At 50.2% G+C, this 23,856-nt stretch overlaps 11 protein-coding genes across 11 annotated transcripts; 7 read left to right on the top strand and 4 right to left on the bottom strand.

Annotated features, from left to right (window-relative positions):
* The first annotated feature begins 1,986 nt into the window (after nt 1–1,986).
* Nucleotides 1,987–2,657, top strand: F5Z01DRAFT_669115 (uncharacterized protein). The gene has a single exon (XM_046264400.1). The coding sequence runs from the start codon at nt 2,301–2,303 to the stop codon at nt 2,598–2,600; it is 300 nt and encodes a 99-aa protein (XP_046113391.1). The 5' UTR covers nt 1,987–2,300; the 3' UTR covers nt 2,601–2,657.
* Nucleotides 2,658–2,995: 338 nt separating this feature from the next.
* On the top strand, nt 2,996–3,688 carry F5Z01DRAFT_631659 (uncharacterized protein; the record flags this gene model as incomplete). Its single annotated transcript, XM_046261804.1, has 1 exon — nt 2,996–3,688. One exon carries the CDS (start codon nt 2,996–2,998, stop codon nt 3,686–3,688), a length of 693 nt encoding a protein of 230 aa, XP_046113392.1.
* A 1,918-nt stretch (nt 3,689–5,606) lies between these two features.
* Nucleotides 5,607–6,983, bottom strand: F5Z01DRAFT_669121 (longiborneol synthase). Its single transcript, XM_046264401.1, has 3 exons — nt 6,708–6,983; nt 6,190–6,662; nt 5,607–6,145 (listed from the first exon to the last, which is right to left on the bottom strand). Exons 1-3 carry the CDS (start codon nt 6,918–6,920, stop codon nt 5,809–5,811), a joined length of 1,023 nt encoding a protein of 340 aa, XP_046113393.1. The 5' UTR covers nt 6,921–6,983; the 3' UTR covers nt 5,607–5,808.
* A 627-nt stretch (nt 6,984–7,610) lies between these two features.
* Nucleotides 7,611–8,272, top strand: F5Z01DRAFT_495960 (uncharacterized protein). Its single transcript, XM_046260240.1, has one exon. It carries the CDS (start codon nt 7,713–7,715, stop codon nt 8,070–8,072), a length of 360 nt encoding a protein of 119 aa, XP_046113394.1. The 5' UTR covers nt 7,611–7,712; the 3' UTR covers nt 8,073–8,272.
* A 1,363-nt stretch (nt 8,273–9,635) lies between these two features.
* Nucleotides 9,636–10,157, top strand: F5Z01DRAFT_631666 (uncharacterized protein; the record flags this gene model as incomplete). Its single annotated transcript, XM_046261806.1, has 1 exon — nt 9,636–10,157. A coding segment is annotated over one exon (522 nt), but the record flags the coding sequence as incomplete, so codon positions are not given.
* Nucleotides 10,158–10,620: 463 nt separating this feature from the next.
* Nucleotides 10,621–11,400, bottom strand: F5Z01DRAFT_669126 (uncharacterized protein). Its single transcript, XM_046264402.1, has one exon. The coding sequence runs from the start codon at nt 11,373–11,375 to the stop codon at nt 10,737–10,739; it is 639 nt and encodes a 212-aa protein (XP_046113396.1). The 5' UTR covers nt 11,376–11,400; the 3' UTR covers nt 10,621–10,736.
* An 828-nt stretch (nt 11,401–12,228) lies between these two features.
* F5Z01DRAFT_495973 (uncharacterized protein) lies at nt 12,229–13,044 on the top strand. The gene has a single exon (XM_046260242.1). The coding sequence runs from the start codon at nt 12,342–12,344 to the stop codon at nt 12,759–12,761; it is 420 nt and encodes a 139-aa protein (XP_046113397.1). The 5' UTR covers nt 12,229–12,341; the 3' UTR covers nt 12,762–13,044.
* On the top strand, nt 12,914–14,046 carry F5Z01DRAFT_495970 (uncharacterized protein). Its single transcript, XM_046260241.1, has 3 exons — nt 12,914–13,099; nt 13,155–13,281; nt 13,329–14,046. The coding sequence occupies exons 1-3, from the start codon at nt 13,065–13,067 to the stop codon at nt 13,899–13,901; spliced, it is 735 nt and encodes a 244-aa protein (XP_046113398.1). The 5' UTR covers nt 12,914–13,064; the 3' UTR covers nt 13,902–14,046.
* A 1,098-nt stretch (nt 14,047–15,144) lies between these two features.
* Nucleotides 15,145–17,493, top strand: F5Z01DRAFT_495976 (uncharacterized protein). The gene has a single exon (XM_046260243.1). It carries the CDS (start codon nt 15,168–15,170, stop codon nt 17,373–17,375), a length of 2,208 nt encoding a protein of 735 aa, XP_046113399.1. The 5' UTR covers nt 15,145–15,167; the 3' UTR covers nt 17,376–17,493.
* Nucleotides 17,476–18,421, bottom strand: F5Z01DRAFT_669133 (uncharacterized protein; the record flags this gene model as incomplete). The annotated part of the gene is made up of 1 exon (XM_046264403.1): nt 17,476–18,421. The coding sequence occupies one exon, from the start codon at nt 18,419–18,421 to the stop codon at nt 17,612–17,614; it is 810 nt and encodes a 269-aa protein (XP_046113400.1). The 3' UTR covers nt 17,476–17,611.
* A 2,280-nt stretch (nt 18,422–20,701) lies between these two features.
* On the bottom strand, nt 20,702–22,172 carry F5Z01DRAFT_631660 (uncharacterized protein; the record flags this gene model as incomplete). The annotated part of the gene is made up of 3 exons (XM_046261805.1): nt 20,702–21,251; nt 21,299–21,525; nt 21,579–22,172. 3 exons carry the CDS (start codon nt 22,170–22,172, stop codon nt 20,702–20,704), a joined length of 1,371 nt encoding a protein of 456 aa, XP_046113401.1.
* Between the last annotated feature and the right edge of the window lie 1,684 nt (nt 22,173–23,856).

Here is a 23,856-nt window from a genome sequence, read left to right on the forward strand (position 1 = left end):
CAGCACATCAAGCCTCTTGTCCGTATCAGATATCGTGGTCCCGCTTCGCCATTGATCTGCCAGTTGTGCCCGAAGATGCGCCACGTCTGGAGGTAGGTTGTCGGCCCTGAGGGCTTCCTCGTAAATTGGCTTCTCGAGAATGGACAGGTTGAGCTTCGAGGAGGGCTGGCTCCTTTTCTTCGGACTATTCGACCGCGGTCGCTTATAGGTCGTTACCTTCACTTTCGGAGTGGTGAAGACTGCTCCGCGTCAGCTACCGTTGTCTCGTGAGGTCCTGGTACCTACTGTCGTCGTCCACGACGTCGGACTGGCGTTTGCGACTCCCCGATGCGTCGGACATGCTTCCCGGGGGCGGGGTGGGCAAGTGATTGGTCTTCGAGCGCTTCGGCGGGTGCCCGATTTCCTGTATGCTAGAAGACCGAGGCCGCGATGTCTTGTTCGTCACGGTCGGAGTGTGCGTGATGTCTTCGGTCGGTGGTGGTACGGCGAGGCCGCTGGCCTCGTCAATCCAGTCGCAAATCCAGCGTTGCTTGTCGATGGTCCGCTCAGACCTGTCGTATCCGATCATTGCCCGTCCTCAATTGGTTTCTGTGTCTTCGATTTCGAGGCGGCAGTGAACCATTTATCGTTTGTTACATTGCGTCGTCGCAAAATGGCCTGCCGATGGACAGTAAAGTCGTGTCGTGGTGCCGCAGCGCGCATGGGTTGCCGGGCAACCGAGCCAATGCGGGAGCCAAAACGTCGGACACAACACAAGTTGCCTTGGATGGAATCGGATGTCGCGACTCGATCCGCAACGATCCAAGGGCCAGTGTTTGCAAGTTGCAGATACTTTTCTTCCATAATTTTTTACGAATTGGAGAATTTAACGCCCTTTGACCTAGTACTGAAGCCTGCGGTTGCGTGACGTCAGGTGCGCTTGCCCACGTCACCCGGCGGAAGGTGACAACAACCTACCCTAGAAGCTTCGAGCAACGCCGTATTAGCTCGACACAGAACGGGCAGGAAGCTCACCCCTGCTTATCCAGCTAACCCTAGCTAATCCTCGTAGTCAGAATAGGTCCGTTCGTCGGAAGCGGCTATATCTGGGCGGAATTGTCTAGCTATACGGAACACTGCTCCGTAAGGCCCAAATAACTGCTGTGATTGATATTGGAAAGGAATTGCCCCTCAAGAGCACGGGGACTTAGGATTCTGGGGCATGTAACTTTCCAGAGAACATATATAATTGATTCCCGTATCTTGAAGTCGGATAGTAGGGTAAGTAAATGTATCTTCGGGCTGACCTGCCTCGATCTTATAGTTTATAGTAGCGTCGTATAGTTTAGTACCTGATTTGCCGAACAAGACTTTCGTTTTCCCAAGGCCGATATTAAGAACATCGGACATCGTATTATCATCCGAAATATCGTGTATAATGACTTCAGTTCTTCCTATGCACGTGGAGAGTGCCTATCCGTAGCAATAGATCCGAATACTTTCCCCGTCCACCTGTTCAGAGAGACGCCCGTGACACTTATAGGGTTTCCCCTTACTATTCTAACCTTAGGGTGTGACGTTCGGGTCTGGTCTGGCTACCGGGTAGTCAGAGCAGAAGTCAGTTTATGAACTGAGTACACTAGGATGTCGTTGACTTGAGCGGTCGGGTCACAGTCGATGTGCGGAGATAGTAGTCTAAGAGTTGACTATTGTATTGATAGCTGGGGAGCTAGGTAGAGACTGACGATGACGAGGCGTAGCTTCCTATGTATAATGGGATCATTGTGATGTCTAGATGATCTGTGTGGGATCATTGATGTTGGTACATGATCGGTGTTGGATCATGCGGCTCATTGAACGAGTGAGATGAGCCGGATCATGGCGCATGAATGTTGAGCCTGTTATGATTGGTGCAAAAAATGGGTCCTTCTGCTGTGGCACATGCGGTCGCATGTTGGGTCGTAACAACAACAGCGGGTGATCGTTTCAAGTGACAATATTCAGAAGATCCGCGTATTCTATTGAACGATTGAGAGAAAAGTCTGAGCGACGTATCAGATCCGGAGGCACCGTAGTATACATCCGCACCCATGTTCAACATGGCGGCCCAGATTCTGATTGAGAGAATGGAGTTTCTCGCGTCAGAATATCCACTCATGTGTTGGCAGTACGGTGCAGCGACCTTACCACCGCCACTCACGTCGGCGGTGCCGCATTGCAGCCCTCTTGGACCACTCTAACGACATTAATTCGACGGGCGAGCGCGTGCAGAACGAGTGTCTTGAGCCCCACACGCTTACAAGCTCGACCTACCCGCTACTATGAGGATACAACCAGTCTTTTATACGAACCTGCTAAGGCCTGCTACGGACGATCCCCTGCCAGGACAGAAACATCCTCCGCCACCGCCCGTAGAGGTTGATGGAGGTGAGGAGTTCGAAGTTAAAGAGGTGATAGACTCCCGTTCGGAGCGAAGGGGTAGAGGACGCCTGTCAAGCACAGCGCAAAGTGAGACCAGTGTGAGCCTGGGCGGCTGGGAAGATCCGGCTGAGCTTCGGGCCAGCGGCAGTTGCTCCACTAGGTCTAGGGCATGTGGCGGCGTGTGGCCACTATATGACTAAGCGAGACCGATAGATATTCTTAGGTGCTGGCCGAATTGGCCTGAGAGCTCCTCAGAGATTAATACAGTCACAGTGTGCCCCCTACCTTGCCGCGACGAGCTACGAAGACGTGGCTACCTAATAGCTATCGCAGACAATTGTGCACCTCTTCACTCTTCTCGGTGTTCCGTTTCTGACAGGTGAACCTTAAGGAGCAGGGGGTTCGGGGCTCGAGCATGCACCCAGCCGCACCGAGGTGTGGCTGGTGGTCATAGCTGCGGCTCGACGTCACAAAGCGATATTACTATAACTATATGCCGTGGCGTTACATTGTTTACACGATATAAACTTTCCCCGCTCCAAGTCTTAAACAGAGCAATCCATGGCCTTGGCCTCTATTTTCAAGCACTCCCAGCATGTGCGACGCATCCTTACTTGCTAATCTGCCTGGGGAGATACATCTTAAGATTTTATCTTATCTAAGTCCCATGGACCGCATATGTCTTAAGGTAACCTCGACCTACTTCAATAATGTCATACCCAAGTTATCTCCGGAAGAGCTTCAGGACGCCGAGTTATCAACATCAGCTGAGACCAAAGACCTATACGGCTGCTATGACTGCCTTCGACTCAGATCAGTAGACCGTTTCGCAGATCCGCAATTGAGAAAAAAAAGGGGCAGGTTTGGCCGTGAGAGCATGAAACGATTCTGCGTCGAGTGTGGTCTAGCAGATTGCGAAGGCAGAAATCCTCGGGTACGATACGTCAGGGGGAACCACATTGATATTCAGGGCGTCCCTTATATTATCTGCGAGAATTGCAATCGGTTTGGTCTAAAGGCGAATGAGGACGACCATACGAGTACAAAACTGTGCGTCACTTGTTGGAGACCTCGTTATGAAAGGCGTATGCAGGAGGAGGAGAGCACACGCAGAGCTGAACGAGAGCAGCGACGAGCGACACGGCGAGCACAAATGCGGAGTCTTGGCTACAGTTCTTCTGATTGGGAGGATAGCTGTCCACCATCTCCGACGTGGAGTGAGGAGCAAATGGCCATGATACAATCTGAGGCAGACATGTACATGAACAGTCCTAAGGCATCCGATTAGGGCTTCACAGGATGCTTAGACCCCGCGGTCTACATGGAGTAGGAATTGGGTTGCTTCTTTCACTTGGCTTATGACTTTGGCCTTTTCATAGCACGTCTATGCGAATCAAGAGACAGAACTGCTCTAGTCTAGCACAAATGAGTGTCGATAACGACGGCGCATCTCAAGATCTCGATGCCAACGTTCGCTTTCGGATACAGGACAGCTACGGTCTGAGAGCAGTTGTGTAAGTTGCAGGCGAGTGGAGGAGGGCTCACACGCGTTTATACTTGTGCTAACAGCGAAAGAGCATGCTAAAGACTGTCTTGGAACTAGCTTTGGGACCAGGCTAGCTCTGGAGGATCACTTTCCCTTGGTGGAAGCAGCTTCAGTGCCTTATTCTAGAATGTCGAGTCGGTCAACAAGCATACCTATGGCTGCGGACAAAGTGATTGCCCTCGCCGCAGTTCTGGGTTTTGCCTGGGCGTACTGCCGACCTTCGCTGCACCGTCTGGCCGAGCGAGCAGCCGCATGTGGCACCATACTCTAGTCAGTAGAAAAGCTCGAGGCCGTTTATCCTTATATTAAGATAATACTATACGAGTCGAACGCACGCAGCGATGATTATCGACCCTCTGACCCTAAAGCAAGTCGAAAGGCTTACGAGCCTCGATTCTACTTACATGACTTGCCAGGGGAGCGTGCTATCCTGTGCAGGCCCTGCGGCGTCGCGCTCAAGGCGGATAGGGACCGCGTTTCACGACACCTTGGCGAGAAGCATGGTATCTCTAAGCCAAAACGAACTAGCCTAAATAAGCTTGTTCACAGCCTGTGCCTACCCGACCCCGCGACTGACTTCACGGCCATCGACTCATTCACTGTCACTATACTGCATGCTCAAATTGTGATCTTGATGACTTGAAAACTAGACTGGGTTCATTGTTCGCGTTCCTTCAAATATCATGTGAGAGAAAAGACCGTCTACAATCTGATCTCTCGCGACATAGACATGATGGATATTGTATTGTATAGTGGTATCATATATTTCCATGCTTGACTTGCCGTATAGGACTTTTGTGCTCCCAATGCCGATATTGAGAACCTCTGAGATCGTGAATAATCTTTTCGTAAGGTCGTGTATAATATTTCCGGATTGCTTTTCTTTTTCTAATACATTTAGTCGCAAAAGGTACTCTAAGGTGCTAGGGAACTTTATTATGTTGCCTCCGTGTTCCACAAGGCCGAGATAAAGGTGTAGCGGTCCGTAGCCTGAGGATAGAGGCTTCGCGTTATACAAGAACTCAAGGTCAGAGCCCAGTACTGGTATCAGGTTCGCGAGTTCGCTTCCTAGTTGCTGGCATATGGCTCATTTAGTACAGCACATGAGGCACATAATATGCCACCCCGAAGCTGGCTAGAACCTGCCGCCGCCGGCCCGTGCGCGGCCGCAAGCTGCCGTTGGGGATATGGGTCTAGATTGGCACGTCTCCCAAGCTCCTCGTGCGCATTCGGGCGTTCAAACATGACGTCTTCCTATCCGGACACATCGTGTCAATGTGCACTACCGATCTCCTGGGCTGCCCTGATACGCCTCAAACGTCACGCGAGAGGCTAGCATCATTCTCCTTCCGGCGGCCCTGGCGCAAGCTGAACAAGCTCGTCCGCCAACTCTCCTGGACAAATGCGGAGCTTCCTCCTGAGTCGTATCGCTGGCTCTCTTGGGTCGAGAACGTCTATCTCTTCCACCCAATTCGCGACCTGCCGGCTCCGGATCAGACCATACGGTTAGTGCGAGGCCTTTTCGTATTTATCCTGATTCCTGGTACTATTACCGCGATTTTACTCGCGTGGCTATGGTAGGTCATAGTTTCGCGGAAGACTTGAGCGGTGTTTTTATCCTCAAATGCTGCTACTAGTCCTCGTCCCAACTTGATGCTACATCCATACTATCCAAGGCACCCGTATGCGTTGTCAACGTCTGGCCCTCTGCGAGTGATTTGGATGTACTTGGGAAGACACCCACGGTGAATTCGCGCGCTTAGACCCTTATCTGGTAGACGCACGTCTGGCCAAAAAGCTTCAAGCGGCGGATAATATGTTCGCATTGATCGGACAACTCTAAGGGTTCCTAGATATGGCGTCTATGGGTCACTGTCACTGCGCTTTATGCATTCTGAGCCTTTCAAGCAGTCCCTAAACTTGCCTGCATATGATGGAAGCGGATTGTCCTCGCCCAAGCCGAGCTGCACGAGCTTGTACCGATTGGTGCAGGTGTGCATTGCTATGTACCCCCGCAAGAAACTTGCCCAGGATTGAGCATAGATGGGCTGTTTCCCAAGAACTTCGTTGACGCGATGCACCGTTGCTGCCACCTCTTCGGAAGTTCTCTGCAGGATGTCGTACGCCCCCCGGTCGGCAACTTCCATGCAGTTGCGGATGTAGTTGCGCTTCTCTCCCTCGAGCTCCTCTTTGTAAAAGCTATAGGTGTTAGACGTGTCTCGCAAGCGGGGCCGGCCACTCACGACAAGACATCGTTGGAGATGTCGATAAACCTTGCGATGTCCGGCAAGGCCTCGAGGAAACAAGAGATGTCAGGGTATTGCGCTGCAGGGAAGCAGAATACAGCATAGGCGACGTTCATGCCCGACATGTCGCGGAAGAACTGGGGGAATTGTACACCTGCTTGCGTCTGTTGCATCTTACAGAAACCCTGGTGGCACTCAAGGAGGTTACTCGTAAGAAACTTCAACACGGAGATCTGTAGCATGTTGGCCAGAACTACGTCGAAGTGTTGACGAGCTCGTCGAAGAAGGGTCGCGATACCCTCGAGAAGGGGGTCGTTCTGCTTCTGGCCCGCGAGAAGACGCTCTTGAAAGGCGGTGGCCTCCTGTAGCTTGGCCTTCTGCTGCCCTACCAGGTCATCGTACTGAACCACAAGCCAGGTAAACAGTCCGATGTAACTTTGAATGTCGACCGGATGATGCGGATGGGCAAGCTGCTCATGTTACTAGAGGAAATGAAGACAGCTTATCCCACTCACAACAGCGAGGGCGAAACCCAAGCCAAACCCCTTTGTGGAGACTTGGGTGCCGAGAGGAACGTCGAGCTCTGCGGCTTCTGCAGTCATGCGCTGCAATAGAGCTTCGGTTGATTCCGGCAGCACCTCAGGGGCACCGCGATAGTCAAGCTTTCTGAGCATTTCTCGACAGATCGGCCCGCAGAAACTTGCCAACTCCGCGGGTGAAAGTTCCATAGTGACGGCGATATGCAGTCATAAGAATGCCACTTTTACATTCATGAACGACTTTAAGGTCTAGCACGGTGCTATAGCGAGGACTTTCACTAAATATGGCGATGCGTCGGCCCTAAATGCCCGTCAAATTTCTGTATCGATACGTTGGCGGATGGCCAGTATTGCCTCTCATCCGGCCAATCTGGGGCCCGTCCTCACCAAAGTCTCTTGAACTGGTAGATCATGCTTAGCTCCGTTTCTCTGGGCGTGCGGCCATGCTCCGAGCTGCGGAGCTACGGCGGGTTGTGCACGGGGAGTATCAGAACTGCGCTTGGAAGCACTCCCATAAATAGTCAGTCTTGTCGTCCCACAACGTAGATATTCGGTCTACCTTTTCGTCTGTTCTCGCGTGGTCGTTGAGAGCTGAACCCAAGCGCAAACAAGCGTTCCCCTCGGCATATCGCGACACTTACCGGCTACCAACGTCCGTTCTGGGCTTGCATCGCTATAATGCTCGCGGAGCAAGACAGTCGAACCGGCACTGCTCGGCTCGATGTACAGCAGACTACGCAGAGCACATGCAGAAATGCGTATACCTCGGTGTCTGAAGTCCTCGTCAACTGTATGATGTGGTGCAGCAGCATCACATTTACCATACGCGCCCGCGTTCCCGTCTTCTACTCCAGTCAATACGGACGTACAGCTTCCCGGACCACTCAAAGATAATGCATCGAGCCATTGTCTGGCGAGGTCCTTCGTGGTGGATTATGATGGGCTTTGAGTTGGCAATCGTTGCCGCGGGCTCGGTCAGGCATGTCCTTTAATTTTACAAAGATGGCGCGATCACTTTTGTTCCCCATAATGGGTCTCGGCTGCGCGATTTGGGGCTCCTGCAGAAGTATCGTCGGTGCTACATACATGTTGCCATTGAGTCATGGACGTGCACCAGTCTACAACTTATGCAATGGCGAAACGAGGACCCCAGCTTGGCGCCATGGCAATGGACAGACGGCCAGCACGATCAACTTGCCGGCTGGGGAAAATCAGCTAGCGGTCCGTCGCGCGTGGCTACTCGGCAGGATTCGGGCCATCAAAATAGAGACCAGGTACCTTGCCGTCAATGTCGCCTCAGTATCCCTAGTGTTTCAGCATCGTAGGCCAAGCATTCGGTGAGAAGTGGTTCGTGCACTATCCACGCACCAAAGGGGGGCCCAGGTGGGTGGGGAAGGCGAGTTACTGCGCGACTCTAGTGGAACGAGCACTACGGAGTAGACCACGGAATAGTATGCCGAACTGGAAAGCCCGGTTGGGTAGTTCCATACATAGATCAGTAGTCACCGACTGGCCGTAGCCGCGTGACGGATATAGGAGCATGGCGATCTTCATCATGTGGCGATTCGCCCGTCCTGTCCTAGAGCGTATCCCCGCGGTCGCATTTCCGTTGCTAGGATTTGTTAGCATTGGCGGAACGTTACCTTGTGAATCGAGTCAGATCTGTAAACGCTACAAGAACGGGCGCTGCCCCGCAAATCGAGTCGACGGAGCACGATTCGTGAGCTAAATCTTTGCTAGATGATCTCCAAACGCTTGGAAAAGGCTAGAGGCCCTACGCGGTTCGATGATCAGCCTACTCGGCTTTTCTGGGAGATGACAGTTGCACGAATTGTGTGCGCGCGGTCTCTTGCCGTACTGGGGTCTCGCCATGATCAGCTGTTGCGGGAAGTCGAAATCGGCGGAGGACATTTGAAGGCATATCGGTCGAGCATTCCGGCAATTTGTGGCCCCTTGGCAACGATTGGGAAAGCGCACAGCCTTTTGAAAGCGCGTCGAGTTGCCTCAACTCTCCAGGGAAGCTCGCTCAGACCAAGCCTCCGGCGAGGGATGAACCAAGACTACATCTAAGATATCCTTCAACCTGTTTTCTGTATGGCCCTCTCCCGAACGGACGACATAGAGAAGTACTACAATTTAGTGACTCGAGGGGAAGACCAGGTACACATCGGCATCGCGCATACTCAAGTATTGACTTGAGAAAGTTTCACTTCTAAAAGTCGGCGCTGATTGGCCCGCTCTTAGCCGGGGTCCTTCCTAGAAGAGGAAATAATGGGGCCACGGCGACGACGACGACGAGGAGGACGGGCGCGGGCAGCTAGAAGGGAAAATGAAAGGGGGCGATAGAACGGAAGGTATGCGTCTGTGGGTAAGTAAGCGAAGCGAGCGAGCGACAGAGCAAGAGAGCAAGAGAGCAAGAGAGCAAGAGAGCAAGAGAGTAAGAGAGCAAGAGAGCAAGAGGGAGCTATAATAACACGCGTCGTGTCGGACCGACTCGACGCCTACCGCTCCTCCCATCACATCAGCGGTGATGACCCGGGCCCCTTTGCTTCAAAGGGGGGACCCCCGCAGGGCGGAGGAGGTACCGGCGCGGGCGGAACTGTGTGAGTATGTCTAGTAGTTGGAGTCGATCGCCGCGTAGGCGGTGCGGCTCTCTCCGGAAGTGGCTTTTCTAGTATACCGGCTATCGGGGACAATACACGTCCTACACGGCCGGCATACAATAACGCCGTGCCCAGTATCATAGGCAAGGTCGGATAAGGACATAGCCACGACGCACCCAATTTCCCGACAACCCCTGTCTCGGGATTCGACCTACGGGACCGAGACACGCTACAGCGCCAACGGCCCGACCGGAGGAGACCGTGCCAGGCGATCGACTGGCTAGCGACGTATAGTGGCTATATCTGCCTATGCGACAGCCGCCAATGCGACTTTGTGACGAGGCGGCTCGAGACGATGCGGGACCACATGCCAAGGCATAGGAGGACGGCGTCGGAGCACTATACAAGAGAGGAGACAGTAGCGCCGCTCTGGGCGCCCTGCGTTTTGCAGACCTACTTCACGGCCGGGGGGCGGATCGACTACTTTGTGGTCGAGACTAACGAGGGGCCGCCACGGCTAGGCCTAGATACCGCGGCGCCGTGCGTGGACGCCACCGGCCCTCCGCCCTCGTCACCGGAGAGGCAGGTCTTTAAGGGGCTCCGGGAGGACATACGGCAAGCGGGCCGTGATCCCGACGCGAAGGCGGCTATCGTCGAGGGCCCGGGCCCAGGGCGGGCGGACAAGCAGCGCTGGCTCGTCTATACAGGCTTCCTAACGCACCTCGAGGGGCTCGCGGACGCGGAGATCCAGTCCTCGTTCCAGCTCCCTAAGGTAACGAGCGTTCTATTCCCCGGCAGCGTAGCGGGAGTGGACCGTCCTTAAGCGGCTGGCAGGAAGGAGGAGGGGAGCTCGTGGCTGGAGGTGTTGCTAACTGGAAAGGCGACGGAGCGCCTGGACGAGGCTGTGGCTGTGGCGGTAACGTTCGGAAAGACATAGTGCGGAACGAGATAATAGTAGAATAGGTTTCTGAATCCGTGGGACTCGTATATAACCAAGGCGGGGGACAAACTCTTCCTAGCGCTCTTTTGCTTCTCTGCCTCGTGCTCGTGCTCGTTTAGCGACAAGTAGTTACGGATGCGCGGGAGATTGCGTACGATATAGGGGAAGTGGGGCTTTGGTTATGTGAAAGGCATAGTAGGTATAGTGATTGGGTGGGAGGGGCAGGGGTTTCCTTCGTAAGAAAAAGGGCGGAGGACTAGTCGCCCTGTAGGGTAGGGCAGGCAGGGGTTGCCTTCTCGCACTCAAAAGGGCGAAGGAATACTAAGTCCGTAGGCAAAAGCCTAACCTTATTTTTGCCCCTAGAATTGATAGGACATCCTTTCTGAAAGACTAACGCTAACTGATTTCTGGACTATCCATAGCCTAAGATGAGTTTGGGCTAGAGTATTTATCTAAGCTGTTCTATGCTTTATACTCCCGGTCGAAATCTACAAACTTAAAAAAAGCGTCTTCGAACTGAATGATCAGTTCTGTAAACCCTTTGATAAAGCCAGGCCTAGTTTCGACATTAATTCGATGTAGTCCGGGCGTATTATAACGTAAGGCATATATCTCCCCCTCTAATAGATCGCGAGACTCTTTATTTGAGAGCTGAACAAAGCCGTCGAGTGGTAAATTAATAGCACTAAGAAACCCCTCAGTATTAAGACAGAACGTCCCATGATCTGCTCCAGTTCGGTTATGATGTTGAACTTGCTGATTCATATCGTCCATGAGGTGACAAATGCCCCTCCAATTTGGTGGTCTTTTTCCATAGGGAGTAGTTCCTAGAAAAATATACGGCTTTTGGCCGGCTTTCCCTATATCTTTGATGCGTCCTACCAATACCAGGTCTATAACTTCTCCTTGGTCTGTTTTCATCTCCGGAAGCTCCTTAGGTAGAATTTTTGCCCACAAATTTGCCTGCTTACTTTGGGTTTCTGTAATTGATGTTCGAAACGCCTTGCTAGTAGAGCGTAGTTTCAACCATTCACGTGGTGGTAGATGAGAAACAACAATTTGCCAGATCTCGAAAGGGAATTTTATAGCGGGATTAGGCATTTTGATTTTCCACCCGGAGAGATCAATAGCATATTAAGACAGTAGATGAGCTGTATTGAATGTATTTATAGAGAGGATAGAGCTCTGAAATCTGTAATAGGTGCATTGCTCATTCATTGGATTCCAGACCCAGGTCAGGACATAGTCGCGGCCGCTATTAGAGACTCAAAGGCGAGAACGGCAACTCTGACCGTAGGGTTCTGAATCCAGCAGGAAAATCTGCATTCAGGGGACATGACAGTGCTCGCAACATCGCGGATGAACCAACCTCCAAGGTCGGCAAAGGGTAGCTGCCTGTGGCGGTTCATTGCCACGACAGGTCCATATATAGTCGTAGGCGAAGGAGGTAACGTGCATGAGGACCTATTCCTTGTCTCCCCCCTCCCCCCTCCCAACCTAACACGAAGAGACTGTACATACATCCAAATAAATCGCTGAGAGACTGTAACCCTTGTCTAATTGAGGACGGGCATGACAAGATGAAACGGATAATTACGTCGGAATTAGGACTCAGCATGCGCCCACATGCGCCACGATGCGGCTCGCACGTAACACCCCTAATTTTTCCCCACTATAGGCGGCACGCTACTAATGATCCACGAGCCGCCAGGATGCTCGGTCGACTTCTACTTGCAGCAACCACTCGTATACAAGCCTACGGACTTAGTATTCCCTCGCCCTTTTGCGTGCGAAAAGGCAACCCCTGCCTCTCCTACCCAATCACATACGCTTCCCCTCCTTTTACAAGACACGCCTCCCCTGTAACCCCTTAATACCCCTGTATCCTACTGAATCTCCGGAGGATCCGTGCATTCGTGACCACGCCAGGATAGATACCGACCTCATCGCATTAGCATAAGCGCGCGAGAAGGAGCGATACAAAAAAAGTCTATCTTTCCCCTCTAGTAAATAAACTAGTTCTACGGATTCATACACATACTATTCGATATCGTCTTACTACGCACCATGTCTCTCCCAGTGTCTTCGCCACCGCCACAGCCCTACCCAACCACCCAGTCGTACTTCCAGCTAGCAACGCCTCCAGCCACAAGCTCGCCTCCCCCTGGCTACCAGCCGCGCAGAGACGGTCCCCTAGAGCTATACCTACCGCGGCCGGCCCGGCGCTCGCCGAACCTCGACGACCAGATCCTCTGTGCGCAAGAGGTCGCCGAGGACAGTCGGATACAGCAGAAGGCGATACGCGCGCGGCGGGAAGACGAGGAGCACTCTTCCATCGCCGACAGCGAGACAACGCTTTGGTTGGCGAGAAACTCGAACGACATGGTCGGTTATGCCTACAGTCCTACTAGAAGGAGACCTTTGCATCTCCTGTCCAATCACTTTGCCTTATTCTGCTCTCACAAGAGAAGGCTCTACTACCCCTGAATCTAACTCAATCTCCGGAACATCCGTGTGTCCGTAACGGGATCAACTTTTACAGCAAAACACACACTAATTACAAATGATATGACAACCGCTTGCCATCAGTTCTCTAGTTCAGATAGATGCCGTTTGCTAGCCGCCCGTCAAGCTGGTCAGACCACCAAGGAGGTATGAGCAACAAATTGCATCTACTGTCATTGTGACGGCACATATCTCCGATATCCTGCGGGGTGACCCTTATTCAACGCTATTACTTTACTGAAGTGACGGCACCTTCTAAAATTTTGTTCACTATATAATGCAACTATGGCTTTCAGACGAACTATGGAAATGATTGTGAAGTAGTTACTCCTCGCATTGAATCGTGGGTGTGGGCTAGTACTAAAGTGATAGCAGGGCGAGAGACTCGGATGAACTGGTCGACTATGCCTTCATTTGTGAGGGACGCCAAATCAATGTGCACAAGCTCATTGTTGGTGTTCAATCTCCTGTATTTAAAGCAGCTTGCAGCGGGAAATTCGAAGTACTTCAACCCGCGGACTTCGCATGGCTCGTGCTAATCTAACTTAGAAAACATCGAAGGAATACGACCTCGCCGACTTTCCGCTCTCCGTGGTTAACCAGATGGTTGAATATATGTACAAGGGAACCTATGAAGAGGACCTATCAGGCGGCCACTCGAGCCTCTCATTCCATGCGGCGATGTACGCAATGGCTGAAAAATACATGATCCAAGGTCTTAAAGCTCAGACGATAAGACACTACGACAATACCTTGCGACACGAGACGGACATAGTCACGATTCTTGAATCAGTTTCTTACGTTTATTCATCAACACCAGGAGATGCGCGAGGTCTCAGAGATCTTGTTATCTCCTTCGTCAGGAGCCGCCTCCTGCAGTCGTACAGTTCGTCTCGAGTATACGGAGCTTTTCAAAGGGCTCTTGATAACGAGCCAAGCTTCATGCGAGACTTACTCGACTCTTTCATGAGATCCCCTTCCATCGGGAGCTGCTCAAGCTGCAAGCAGGGTTGGTTTGTGAACACGGAGATCCTGCAAAGTCGATGCAAGAGTTGTGGTAGAGGAGGTGCGAGGTCATGGCCTGTAGGAGCGGGACATAAGGAAACGGTTCATCTCATATAAGACATGTCGATCACGGGCGATTCTATCGGTATAGCGAACACTCAAGCACCAGTACTATACCTCTCTTCAGAAGAAAAGTTTCTAACATCTCCACGTATAGCAGTTCAGGGGACCAACCATTAGCTCAACACACGGACAGCACGGGCAATTTTCGCCTGCTTATTGTGCTCCGCCTTACTAGAGGTGCCGTCGGCCTTCTCTTGCGATATAACCTCTAGCCCTTCGACTTTGAAGTAGCCAATCAAGTCACCGATAGGTTATATATACCCAAAAGTAGCCAGCTTTTTTGAGGAATTATGTGCGCGTCAAACGTGAAGAACCATACTTGGTCAAGGAATAGATCAATCCAGGCACGTGGCAGCGTGCAGCGTGTATATTTTCCCGTGCGCAGGCCACAAGCCCGAATAGTTCCTCAGCGATTAATACAGTCACCGTTATGCCCGTACCTTCCAGCGACTAAGCAGCGTATACGCAGCTATATTACAGCTATTGCAAACAACTGTGCACCTCTTCACTCTAGGGCAGCCGCCGCGGCGAGTTGGCTAACGGCTATCGTTTGTTTTATTAGAGCTCCATTTTAGTATCTTTAGGCCTCAGAAAACAGGCCTCGAGCGCGTGCGCATTGACCGCTTACGGCAGATCTTTTTTGAGCCTGGCTTTCTGACTGCTTGTCGCCACGCTTCTGTTAACCTGCACTGTGGTGATTAAGGGATGTCCGTACCATTTCGCCGCTATGCGCGAACGTCTCTGCCTCTCGAAATATGTCGGTTTGCGTGGGTTTGTCGGCGGTACGCGGATATACTACATTGAACAATACAGCTCCGTTGCAAGCGCAAGGCACCGAAGCTGTCTAGGTGGCCTGCTTTGGGCGGCCAGTTTCATGTGACGTCGTGCATCTATGGCCTATATCAGCTTGTTGGTAGGCATGCGACGGCGCGAAGGGCCCCAGAAGGCTGCACTGCCCCGTGTCTGGTTGACACATGAGAGCACATATGTACACTGCTAAGAATCGGCATATGATCGAGTTCATTTCATTAGGCCGGCGGGTGATTGATTGCTCACAGTTGATTGGATAAGGTGCTCTGAAGCATACAGCGAATTGAGGCGTGCAAGCCTGCCGGCGGGGTAAGCCCCGTGCGCCATGCATCGGTTGATTGGTCGCTGTAGAGCGCTCCTTTTCGGAAAAACGAACTTCCGAGACGCTCGGCACTAGATCGAAGCCAGATCCATTTGTATTGAGGCAAATCTCCCCTTTCCAACAAATCCATGGCCGACCACAGCTCACCAGATTATAGGGAGCTTTACCTCAATGCAGAGGAGGGGCGGAAGCAGGCGGAAGAACGCGAGAAGCACGAAGCAGAAAGAAGACGACGAGCAGAAGAGCGCAACCGACAAACGTCTTTCACAGAGCTTCTGCACCGTTGCCACGATCTCCTCTCCCGTCAATTGAGGGTGGAGACACCATCGCGCTCGACCTCCGGCAAGATACCCATTCCCACGGGGAAGTACTGCCCAACACGACTGGAACATTGGGTCGACTGTCCAGAGCAGCTGCTGAGTGTCTACAGCTCTGTCTGCCAATATTTGCAGTCGGACTCGGGGCACGCGCTACGTTTATTTTCTTCATTGCCGGAGTTAGAAGGTCTAAGCCGTCGATTTGCCCGCAAGCCCCTCAGCAGTGAGCAAGATCTCGAGGCCTACGAGCGGTTTGGGGTGGAAGAGCACGTTCACGACATAATAGCCGAGCTATGCAAACTACCGGCGGCACGTGACGAGTTCCGCCTTGGTGATGGAATTCAGTTCAGCAATCACGCAAATGCTCTAAGCAGGAGCGAAGCCTGTGAAGCCGACACAAGTCAGCCGTCAAGCATACCACATCCACGTCCAGATCAATTTTGCATTCACCGTGTCAATGGCAACCCGGACACCCTCCTGACGACCGTGGAGTACAAGCCGCCTCACAAACTGCCCGTTGCAACTCTCCGCGTGGGATTACGACCAATGGATTTGTGGAAGAAAATGGTCCGGTCAAACAAAATACCCACCGACCAGGATGCGAAGGTGCAGTACAATGCAGAGCGGCTTGTCTGTTCTGCTATTGTCCAAGAATACCATGTGATGGTTCAAGAAGGGATCGAGTATTCCTACCTGACAAATGGGATCGCCCGTGTCTTCCTTCGCATCCCACAAGATGAACCGAGCACGCTTTATTACTTTCTCTGTGATCCTCACAGCGAATTGGATACAGCAGCCGATCCATTTTCCCAGCTTTCGAAGACCTCTGTTGCAAGGGTGCTTTGTTTATGTTTGATGGCATTCCGGTCACCCGCTCGTGATCAAGAGTGGAGGAATCGCGCCCGACTCGATCTTCATACGTGGAAAACAAGCTTTGAGCACACGCGTTCGCAGATCCCAAACGATGAACTGCAGCAGATTCCTCACTCCGATAGCACGGGTCCTGAGTTCCCAAGTCCAGAGTCTGGTTCGTCCTATGCACCGCCCCCTTCGTCCCCGCTGCCGTCTCCAACGGAGGGCCGCAAAGTGTCTACACGATCTAAAACCAGCTGTGCGCGTTCGGAGATTCGACAGCGCTCGCGATCTCCTAACTCATCCGGGTCTGATGCGAATCAAACAGCTGGGCAAAAGCGGAGGATCAGCCGAGTTGCGTCTTCACCGTCCGGTCGGCAAACTTCTCGGCAGCAAGAGTCAGGGCATGACCAAGGAGATCAATCCCGCCGCCGTGCTTTACATTTCTGCACGCAACGATGTTTACTCGGCTTGCAGACTGGGGGTTGCCTGGACGAGCTGTGCCCAAACGTGGAACAACATCGCGGCGGACGAGAAGACCGGAATCGGCATCTCATCTCAACAGAAGATTTGGTGCTTTCGCTGAAGAGTCAATTGGACGAAGTTATCGATCGTTGTATTCCGCTTGGCGGCTGTGGCGACTACGGGGCCCCGTTTAAACTGACTTGCACGACGTATGGTTATACAGTTGTCGGTAAAGGCACCACGTCGGGGTTTTGGAACGAAGTCTCTCGCGAAGTGCAGGCATATCAGATTCTGCGCAAGGCTCAAGGATCTGCTGTGCCCGTCTTCTTGGGGACGATGGACTTGGCAAAAATTTACTTCCTTCATGGCGCCGGACCAATTCGTCATATGCTCGTGATGGGCTGGGGAGGTGAAAGCACCGCGACGATGCAGATGACGCCCCAGCTTCGCCGCGAGATGCATAGATCGATCAAGGAAATCAGAGCTCTCGGGATAAGACATGGAGACCTCAAGCGAGACAACGTTCTTTGGAGTGAAGAGCTAAAGCGTGCTCTGGTGATCGACTTCCACCGTTCTACTTTAATATCCCGATTCACTAAAAAGCGACCGAGGGTCCCGAAACGAGGACTAACTCAACTGGAGACGGAGAATACAAAGCGTCTTCGGGTTTCCTCAGAAGAACCGCTACACTCTGTCTGTTAGTGATCTCATTCTTGATACTCCTTTGACCCTTGCTGTTGTGTGGGGCGAGCTAACATACTTTTTGCCTGATACCACAGTAGTTCGACTAGGTGAGGATTAGGGCCGCATCCGCCACACTATAATAGTTAGGGCCATAAGCACTTTACCTTCGGCTCTATAAAGGCCTAACCCCGTTTTTGTGCTTAGAATAGATATGCGAATTCACTCTAAGACAGAGAACACAGAACATCTGCTTATTAAAAGGAGTCACATACCCGGAAGGCTTCGGCTTCGTCTATGCGGCCTACTCGAAAGCCGACAACATTAGTACCGTCCCCACTATCTTTGTCCTTATTTGTACGCCTCAAGCAAACGACGAGCTGTTTACTTCCTTCCCTAATAAAGAACCTATTCGCTACCGCTTCGCCTGCCCTAAACCGTAGCTTAACCATGCATATTTCGCTAATAAACTTCTTTCCTTCAAGTGGAAAGCCTTCTACTCCTTTTATCTGATCTCCACCAAGGTGGGTTGGGAAGTCAGAGCCGTAATATAGAACGCTAGAGTTAATTACCCCATTGCTTTCATTAAACAGGCGGCTCGGATCCTGGAGTGTGATGTGTTGAAGTGAACGGACAGCATCGCTAATTTGCAGGCGTAGACCGGATTCATGTAAGATGATTTCTTCCCACTGCTTATCGTATGTGTGTTTCTTTAAGCTAGCGAAGAAGGTCTCCTTATGGTATGGGATATCACCGGACCAGTCGTTCACTAGCAGCGTTAAGTATGCGCCGTTCCCGCGTTCTGCAGAATAAAGCTTATTTAAATCGTCCCCCAAGAGGCAAACAACAGGCGAACCGGGGTTAGGATTGTCGTTTTTATAAACCAATTCGATCCAATCTTCTGTCTCGAATATCATACCCCATATAGCGCTTGTTGAGAATTGGTGTTTATTCAGCCATTTAGGGAATATGAGGCGCTTTAGAGGACTAAGATATTTTATAATATTTTCTTTAATATTGTATGGGAGAGCCTCCATTGTATCGTACCGAAGAGTTTTATAGAACATAACCCTAGGGGAGAATACGTTATAACTATATAGATTATCTAGAATATCTGCATCTTCCTTGCGGCTCAAAATGCTGAGATTCTATGGTAAGTAGTCCATAACCAGCCATACTTGGAGACAAAGTGTTAGTCAGGTGCAGTATTGGACTATGCACTTAGAGCATAAGACATTAGGCGCGAAGCTCCAGCCTAGCCGTTACAATCTGATGTCTATGTCACCGTAGTACAGTTGTAAGCAAATGCAGCTTCCTATTCATGCACTCTGTCTGTTTACGGAGCCTAGGTCCGGATCTATGTGGATATAAATCTACTTCAATGAGTCATTAAAAGCCGCGCTCCCGCTGCCACAACAGCCGGTTTTAGATGAATGTGTGTACTACTAGGTCACTCAAAGTGGGCCGCAGTCGCTTAATGCGGTGCCATGTGTTACAATATTTTTCACACTATGAAACACTTTTAGTGACTGATGAGATGTACAGTTGTGAGCAAATGTACCTTCCTGTTCGCGCACCCTGTCTGTTAATGGAGCTAGGGTATGGATCCGTGTGTACATGGATCTACTTCAATGAGTCATAATAAGCCGCGTTCCCGCTGCCACAACCGCCGGTTTTGGATGAATGCGTGTACTACTAGGTCACTCAAAGTGGGCTGCAGCCGGCCAATGCGGTGCCATGTGTCACAATATTTTTCACACTGTAAAATACTTTCAGTGACTGATAAGATGTAGGGTTTTGTAAGGTACTTTGTTGTTCAAAAAGTGTACACCGTCAATATCCCACAAAAACGCTACAGACTTAGTATTCCCTCGCCCTTTTGCGTGCGAAAAGGCAACCCCTGCCTCTCCTACCCAATCACATACGCTTCCCCTCCTTTTGTAAAACACGCCTCCCCTACTACCCCTGACTTAACAGCGTTGCGGCTGACACAGAAGCGTTACCTCTCGGATAGTTAGAACTTCATTTCCCCTGCCAATTTATTTAGGGTAAGAATTCAGACTCTACTGTATGCACCCGTGACCACCCTGGAATAGATACCGACCTCGTCGCACTAGCATAAGCGTGAGAGAACGAGCGATACGAAAAAGTCTGTCTTTCCCCTCTAGTAAATAAACTAGTTCTACGGATTTACAGTAGTATCAGGCCAATTGAGTTGGGATTTTGAGTTAAGTCTTTAGGACAGTGATTGCCGGCTTCACATACATACGCCGTTGGCTACAGCCTACTAGTCCCTTGCACGTTTTCCTACGAGAATGAGATTCCTGCCTCTCCTGTCCAATCACTTTATTTTATTCTCCTCTCATAAGACAAGGCCCTACTACCTCTGAATCTTACTCGATCTCCGGAGCATCCGTGTGTCCGTAATGGGATTTAGCAGCAAAACATACACCAATTACAAACAATATGACAACCGCTTGCCATCAGTTCTCTAGTTCAAATAGATGCCATTTTCTGAGCCGCCCGTCAAGCCCACGTCGATCATCAAGGGGGTATGAGCAACAAATTGCGTCTACCGTCATTGTGAAGGCAGGTTTCTCCGATATCCTGGGGGGTAACACCTATTCAACGCCATTGTAGGGCCAAAAACGGGGTTGGGCTATTGGGTTAGGGCTAGAAAATCTCGACAGTTTTTTTTTCCCCTCTATATTCTAGCGAGAAATATCTATATCTAGTAGAATTTCGCCCCTAGGGGTGAAATGCCTCTGAGCCCGCGCTACCAACACTTTCGCCCCTAGGGGTGAAAGTCGCCGTGAGCCTATGTGCCTGCGTTTCTCGCACTTTCGCCCCTAGGGGTGAAAGTCGCCGTGAGCCTGACATTAATGCGACGATGCACTTAAGTCAAATTCTATAGGTCTCCTAGTCCCGCATCCTTTTCCCCTCCCAAAGCGCCCCCTGCTCACCCTGACCAATTATTTATCGTATTCTCGATTTCCACAATTCGCCGCGAAGGTACCTGAGCTAGTATCGTATCTTTTGACATAAAGAAGTGGCCGGCTAGCGCCGTAGAGAATAGCGAATATTAGATAAGCAACCTACTGGGAAAAAAGAATTTTTAAATAGGTACACCTCATAAGGGAGCTCTACTATAGCTACATCGACATTGCAGCCAAAGACCAGAGAAATACGTGACTAGACGCGTCATCCATAGACGCAGATGCAACCATAAAGCCGCCCGTGAAACCTAAGTGGAATACTTAGCATTAGTGAATGGCAGAGGTGCAGGCGCACTAGAAGATTGGACATAGCTTGATTAGTGTTAGGGAAATCTATAATACTCGAGTAAGTTAATCGTCTCTAGATATGGCAGGAGTCCCCAACAGATCCGATTTGAATGCTGGCCAGTACGACTCTTCCGCCCATTGCCTCAATCGCTGCAGGGAGACAAGCAGCTTGTATATGCCTTGTTCCGACCGCGTGTCACCAAGTTGCAGCGGCGGCCGCAAAACCACTGCGATATCGTTTTCACCCAGAGTGGACGCGACGAATTGCCAATCGTGGCCCTGGACAATGATGCCGGCCAGGAACTCGATGGCGCGCAAATTTCTGCAACCCCATCGTAAACTCCTCCACTGGGCCGAGTGCCACGTGGCAATTTGGAGCAAGGCAGCGTCATACTGCTCTCCGTGTCGCTTAGTCTCAACAGATATTGCAATCGGATGCTTGCTCAGCGTTCCCCAGTCTGTGTGATTGATCGAGTCGCCTGGGCGCTGCTTGCGGATGGCGTCGACATTAGCAAGATCTTCGGGTAGTCGCGGCCGAATGGCGAGACAAAAGTCAACCATCTTGCTCGGCGCATCTCTCGGTTTGTACTGCGGGAGGAGTCCGGCGTTCAGGCTGCTTCGGTCAGCAAAAGACAGACCACAAAAGAAGGTCAAACTCACCAGTACTCGGAATCAAGTACTCCAGTGCCATCTGAGTCTTCGTCTAGAACCCAGTTGAGTAGACGAGCGTGGACATCCATATTCCATGACGACTCCCCCTTGCCATTAGTGTCGCATTCATCGGCTCGTCCCAATGTTCGTTGCACAAATCGTCGTGGAGGTAATCGGAGGTCATTAGTGTCTGCGTCATCGCGGAAGTAGAAATCGGGGATTTCGAGGTCGGCAATCTGCATCATATTAATCAAGGCCACTCAAGACAGACATTTCAAAGGGAGCACACCTCATGTGCGAGTCGTTGCGGCAATATTCCATCTCCATCATAGATACGCTTTAATTTTCGTCGAAGTGCCATAAGTGAAGGAGGCTGCGGATGCGTCGCAAAACTGGCCTGGCGGAAACCAGACTGCTGTAGCTCGGCGTGACGAATCTGCTTTGTCGGAGAGGATGTCCGGGATAGCTTTAGTGATTTGGTAGAAGATACATATGATGACGTCGACGCGATGCTCTCGTCCTGGTCGTCAATTGCATAGCCGGTTCTTTGGGCGCGTGGGGTCAGGTCGAGTTCGGCCAGCTGTGGTTGCTCTCTTGCATCTCTTGGTCGCTTGGATGGCGATGATGACATTGAAGTCTGTGCAGAGCCTTCGCGCCGCTTTTCTGAGGGTGGTGAGGTGGACACGGATGGAGTGGGTAGATGTTGGCGTGAGGTTGCTCTGTCGCTTGCTGTCGTGCCAGCATTGGTGTCTTTGCCTGTGGACTGATGTTGTTGATCAAGTCGTACCCGCTTGCTGGGTTGCTCAGAGACGTGAACGTCTGCATCGAGTTGGAGAGCAGCTTCGATAGAAATGACCCAGCGTAAAATGCAGTCGTCGCGCATATCGACTGTGCTAGTCGTGGGGCAATGCGATGATGGGCTGGAGAAAGAGCGCAGTTTGAATACTGCTGGAGGTCTGCTAGACGCCAGCAAGAACATGGACCCAGTTGGCCCGGCAACGGCCCATGACGTGGTTGGGACGGGGCGCGCGGGGCGAACATGCAGAACCGCCCGGACAACACGGCCTTCATGCTCGCGGGGCTTTAATTACCAATTTCCTTTCCCTCAGCATTTGGCTTTTATATAAATAAGCAGACAGTCCCTAAAGGTTCGAGTTCCTCTTTCGTTACAATAGCGGAATTATCGACCGCGAGACCGATTATCTTAACGCAACGATATAAGGATACTATAAAATAATCGTCTTCAATATCATAGACTTATATAAATATAATATAATACTAGGTTACTTATAGTTAACGAGAAGTAATCCGGTAGTTAATTAGCGCATTAGCTAGTTAGCGTGGATAGATACGATAACGCGATAATTATTATTTAATTAAAAGAAAGCGAATATTCGCGATGACTTAGCCTCTAAAGTATCTTTATAAGAAGACATAAGCGAGCCGAAGTAAGTAAAAGCTATAGTATTAACCGAGAGTGCTTTATAAACGGGTATACGATATAAATAAGGAAAACGAATTATAGGGGCAAAAACAGGGTTGGGCTATTAGGTTAGGGCTAGAAAATCTCATAGAATTTCGCCCCTGGGGGTGAAAGTGGCCGTGAGCCTGCGCGCCTGCGCTGCTCACCCTTAAAACTAAGGTTTATACGGATTACTAAATTATCTCTTACTTCGCTATAATATAAGAACTTAGCTCGCGATATAGATAGTATATTAAATTCCTATCTAAATATAATATTAAGATTATTTATAAAAAAGGATCGGAGAATAATAAAGTAAATATACTTCACCGCTAGGTCGATTATAATATTAAAGTTCCTAAGGCTAAGGGCTAGATACTTTCGAAAAATAACGAAAGAAACTATATATAAATAATAGTTAACTTTCTTCTATTTAAAGTATAAGTATATATTATATACTACGATATAATACTAAATTAAGTATTTAAATATATAAAAGAAATAGTTATTAGTTATATAATAGAAATAAGAAAGGGACTTATTATGAATAAATTACTTTAGATATTACTATCGCTATACGATAAAATCTTTATTATTATTTAAGCGTACTTTATAGTAAGAAATTAAGGAGTAAAGAAGACTCTTAAAAGAATATAATAAATATATAATTACTAAGGAATGAAAGCGGATATTATATATATCGTTAGATAATATAAAGATTATATATATAATAAAGCTATATACTATAAATTATATAGAGAGCTAAAGCTATTATTTATACCTTTAAGACTATAGGAATTCATAGCCTTCGATTATATATTTAACCCTAACCCTATATTTCCTTTACCTTCTCTTTTATACTAACCCTAGGCCTTTATTTTCTTTTATATTTCACTCTACCTTTATATTTCCTTTACCTTCTCCTTTACACTAACCCTAGGTCTTTCTTCCCTTTTAGTTAACCCTAACCCTGAGTTTCCGTTCACTTCTCCTTTACGCTAACCCTAACCTTAGCTAGGGTTAGGGTTAGGGTTAGGGTTAGGGTTAGGGTTAGGGTTAGGGTTAGGGTTAGGGTTAGGGTTAGGGTTAGGGTTAGGGTTAGGGT

The sequence above is a fragment of the Emericellopsis atlantica genome (genome assembly GCF_019669845.1).
Source record: "Emericellopsis atlantica unplaced genomic scaffold F5Z01scaffold_66, whole genome shotgun sequence".
In the NCBI taxonomy this organism is placed as follows: Eukaryota; Fungi; Ascomycota; class Sordariomycetes; order Hypocreales; family Bionectriaceae; genus Emericellopsis; species Emericellopsis atlantica.

Excerpts from the sequence above, each read along its gene's own strand:
- F5Z01DRAFT_669115 (XM_046264400.1), top strand. The coding sequence starts at position 2,301 with ATGAGGATACAACCAGTCTTTTATACGAACCTGCTAAGGCCTGCTACG.
- F5Z01DRAFT_669121 (XM_046264401.1), bottom strand. The coding sequence starts at position 6,920 with ATGGAACTTTCACCCGCGGAGTTGGCAAGTTTCTGCGGGCCGATCTGT. Across the intron at positions 6,663-6,707 it reads TGGGTTTCGCCCTCGCTGTT|CTTGCCCATCCGCATCATCC; the intron begins GTGAGTGGGATA and ends TAACATGAGCAG. Across the intron at positions 6,146-6,189 it reads ATCTCCAACGATGTCTTGTC|CTTTTACAAAGAGGAGCTCG; the intron begins GTGAGTGGCCGG and ends TAACACCTATAG.
- F5Z01DRAFT_495960 (XM_046260240.1), top strand. The coding sequence starts at position 7,713 with ATGTCCTTTAATTTTACAAAGATGGCGCGATCACTTTTGTTCCCCATA.
- F5Z01DRAFT_669126 (XM_046264402.1), bottom strand. The coding sequence starts at position 11,375 with ATGCCTAATCCCGCTATAAAATTCCCTTTCGAGATCTGGCAAATTGTT.
- F5Z01DRAFT_495973 (XM_046260242.1), top strand. The coding sequence starts at position 12,342 with ATGTCTCTCCCAGTGTCTTCGCCACCGCCACAGCCCTACCCAACCACC.
- F5Z01DRAFT_495970 (XM_046260241.1), top strand. The coding sequence starts at position 13,065 with ATGGCTTTCAGACGAACTATGGAAATGATTGTGAA. Across the intron at positions 13,100-13,154 it reads ACTATGGAAATGATTGTGAA|GGCGAGAGACTCGGATGAAC; the intron begins GTAGTTACTCCT and ends AAGTGATAGCAG. Across the intron at positions 13,282-13,328 it reads CTTGCAGCGGGAAATTCGAA|AAAACATCGAAGGAATACGA; the intron begins GTACTTCAACCC and ends AATCTAACTTAG.
- F5Z01DRAFT_495976 (XM_046260243.1), top strand. The coding sequence starts at position 15,168 with ATGGCCGACCACAGCTCACCAGATTATAGGGAGCTTTACCTCAATGCA.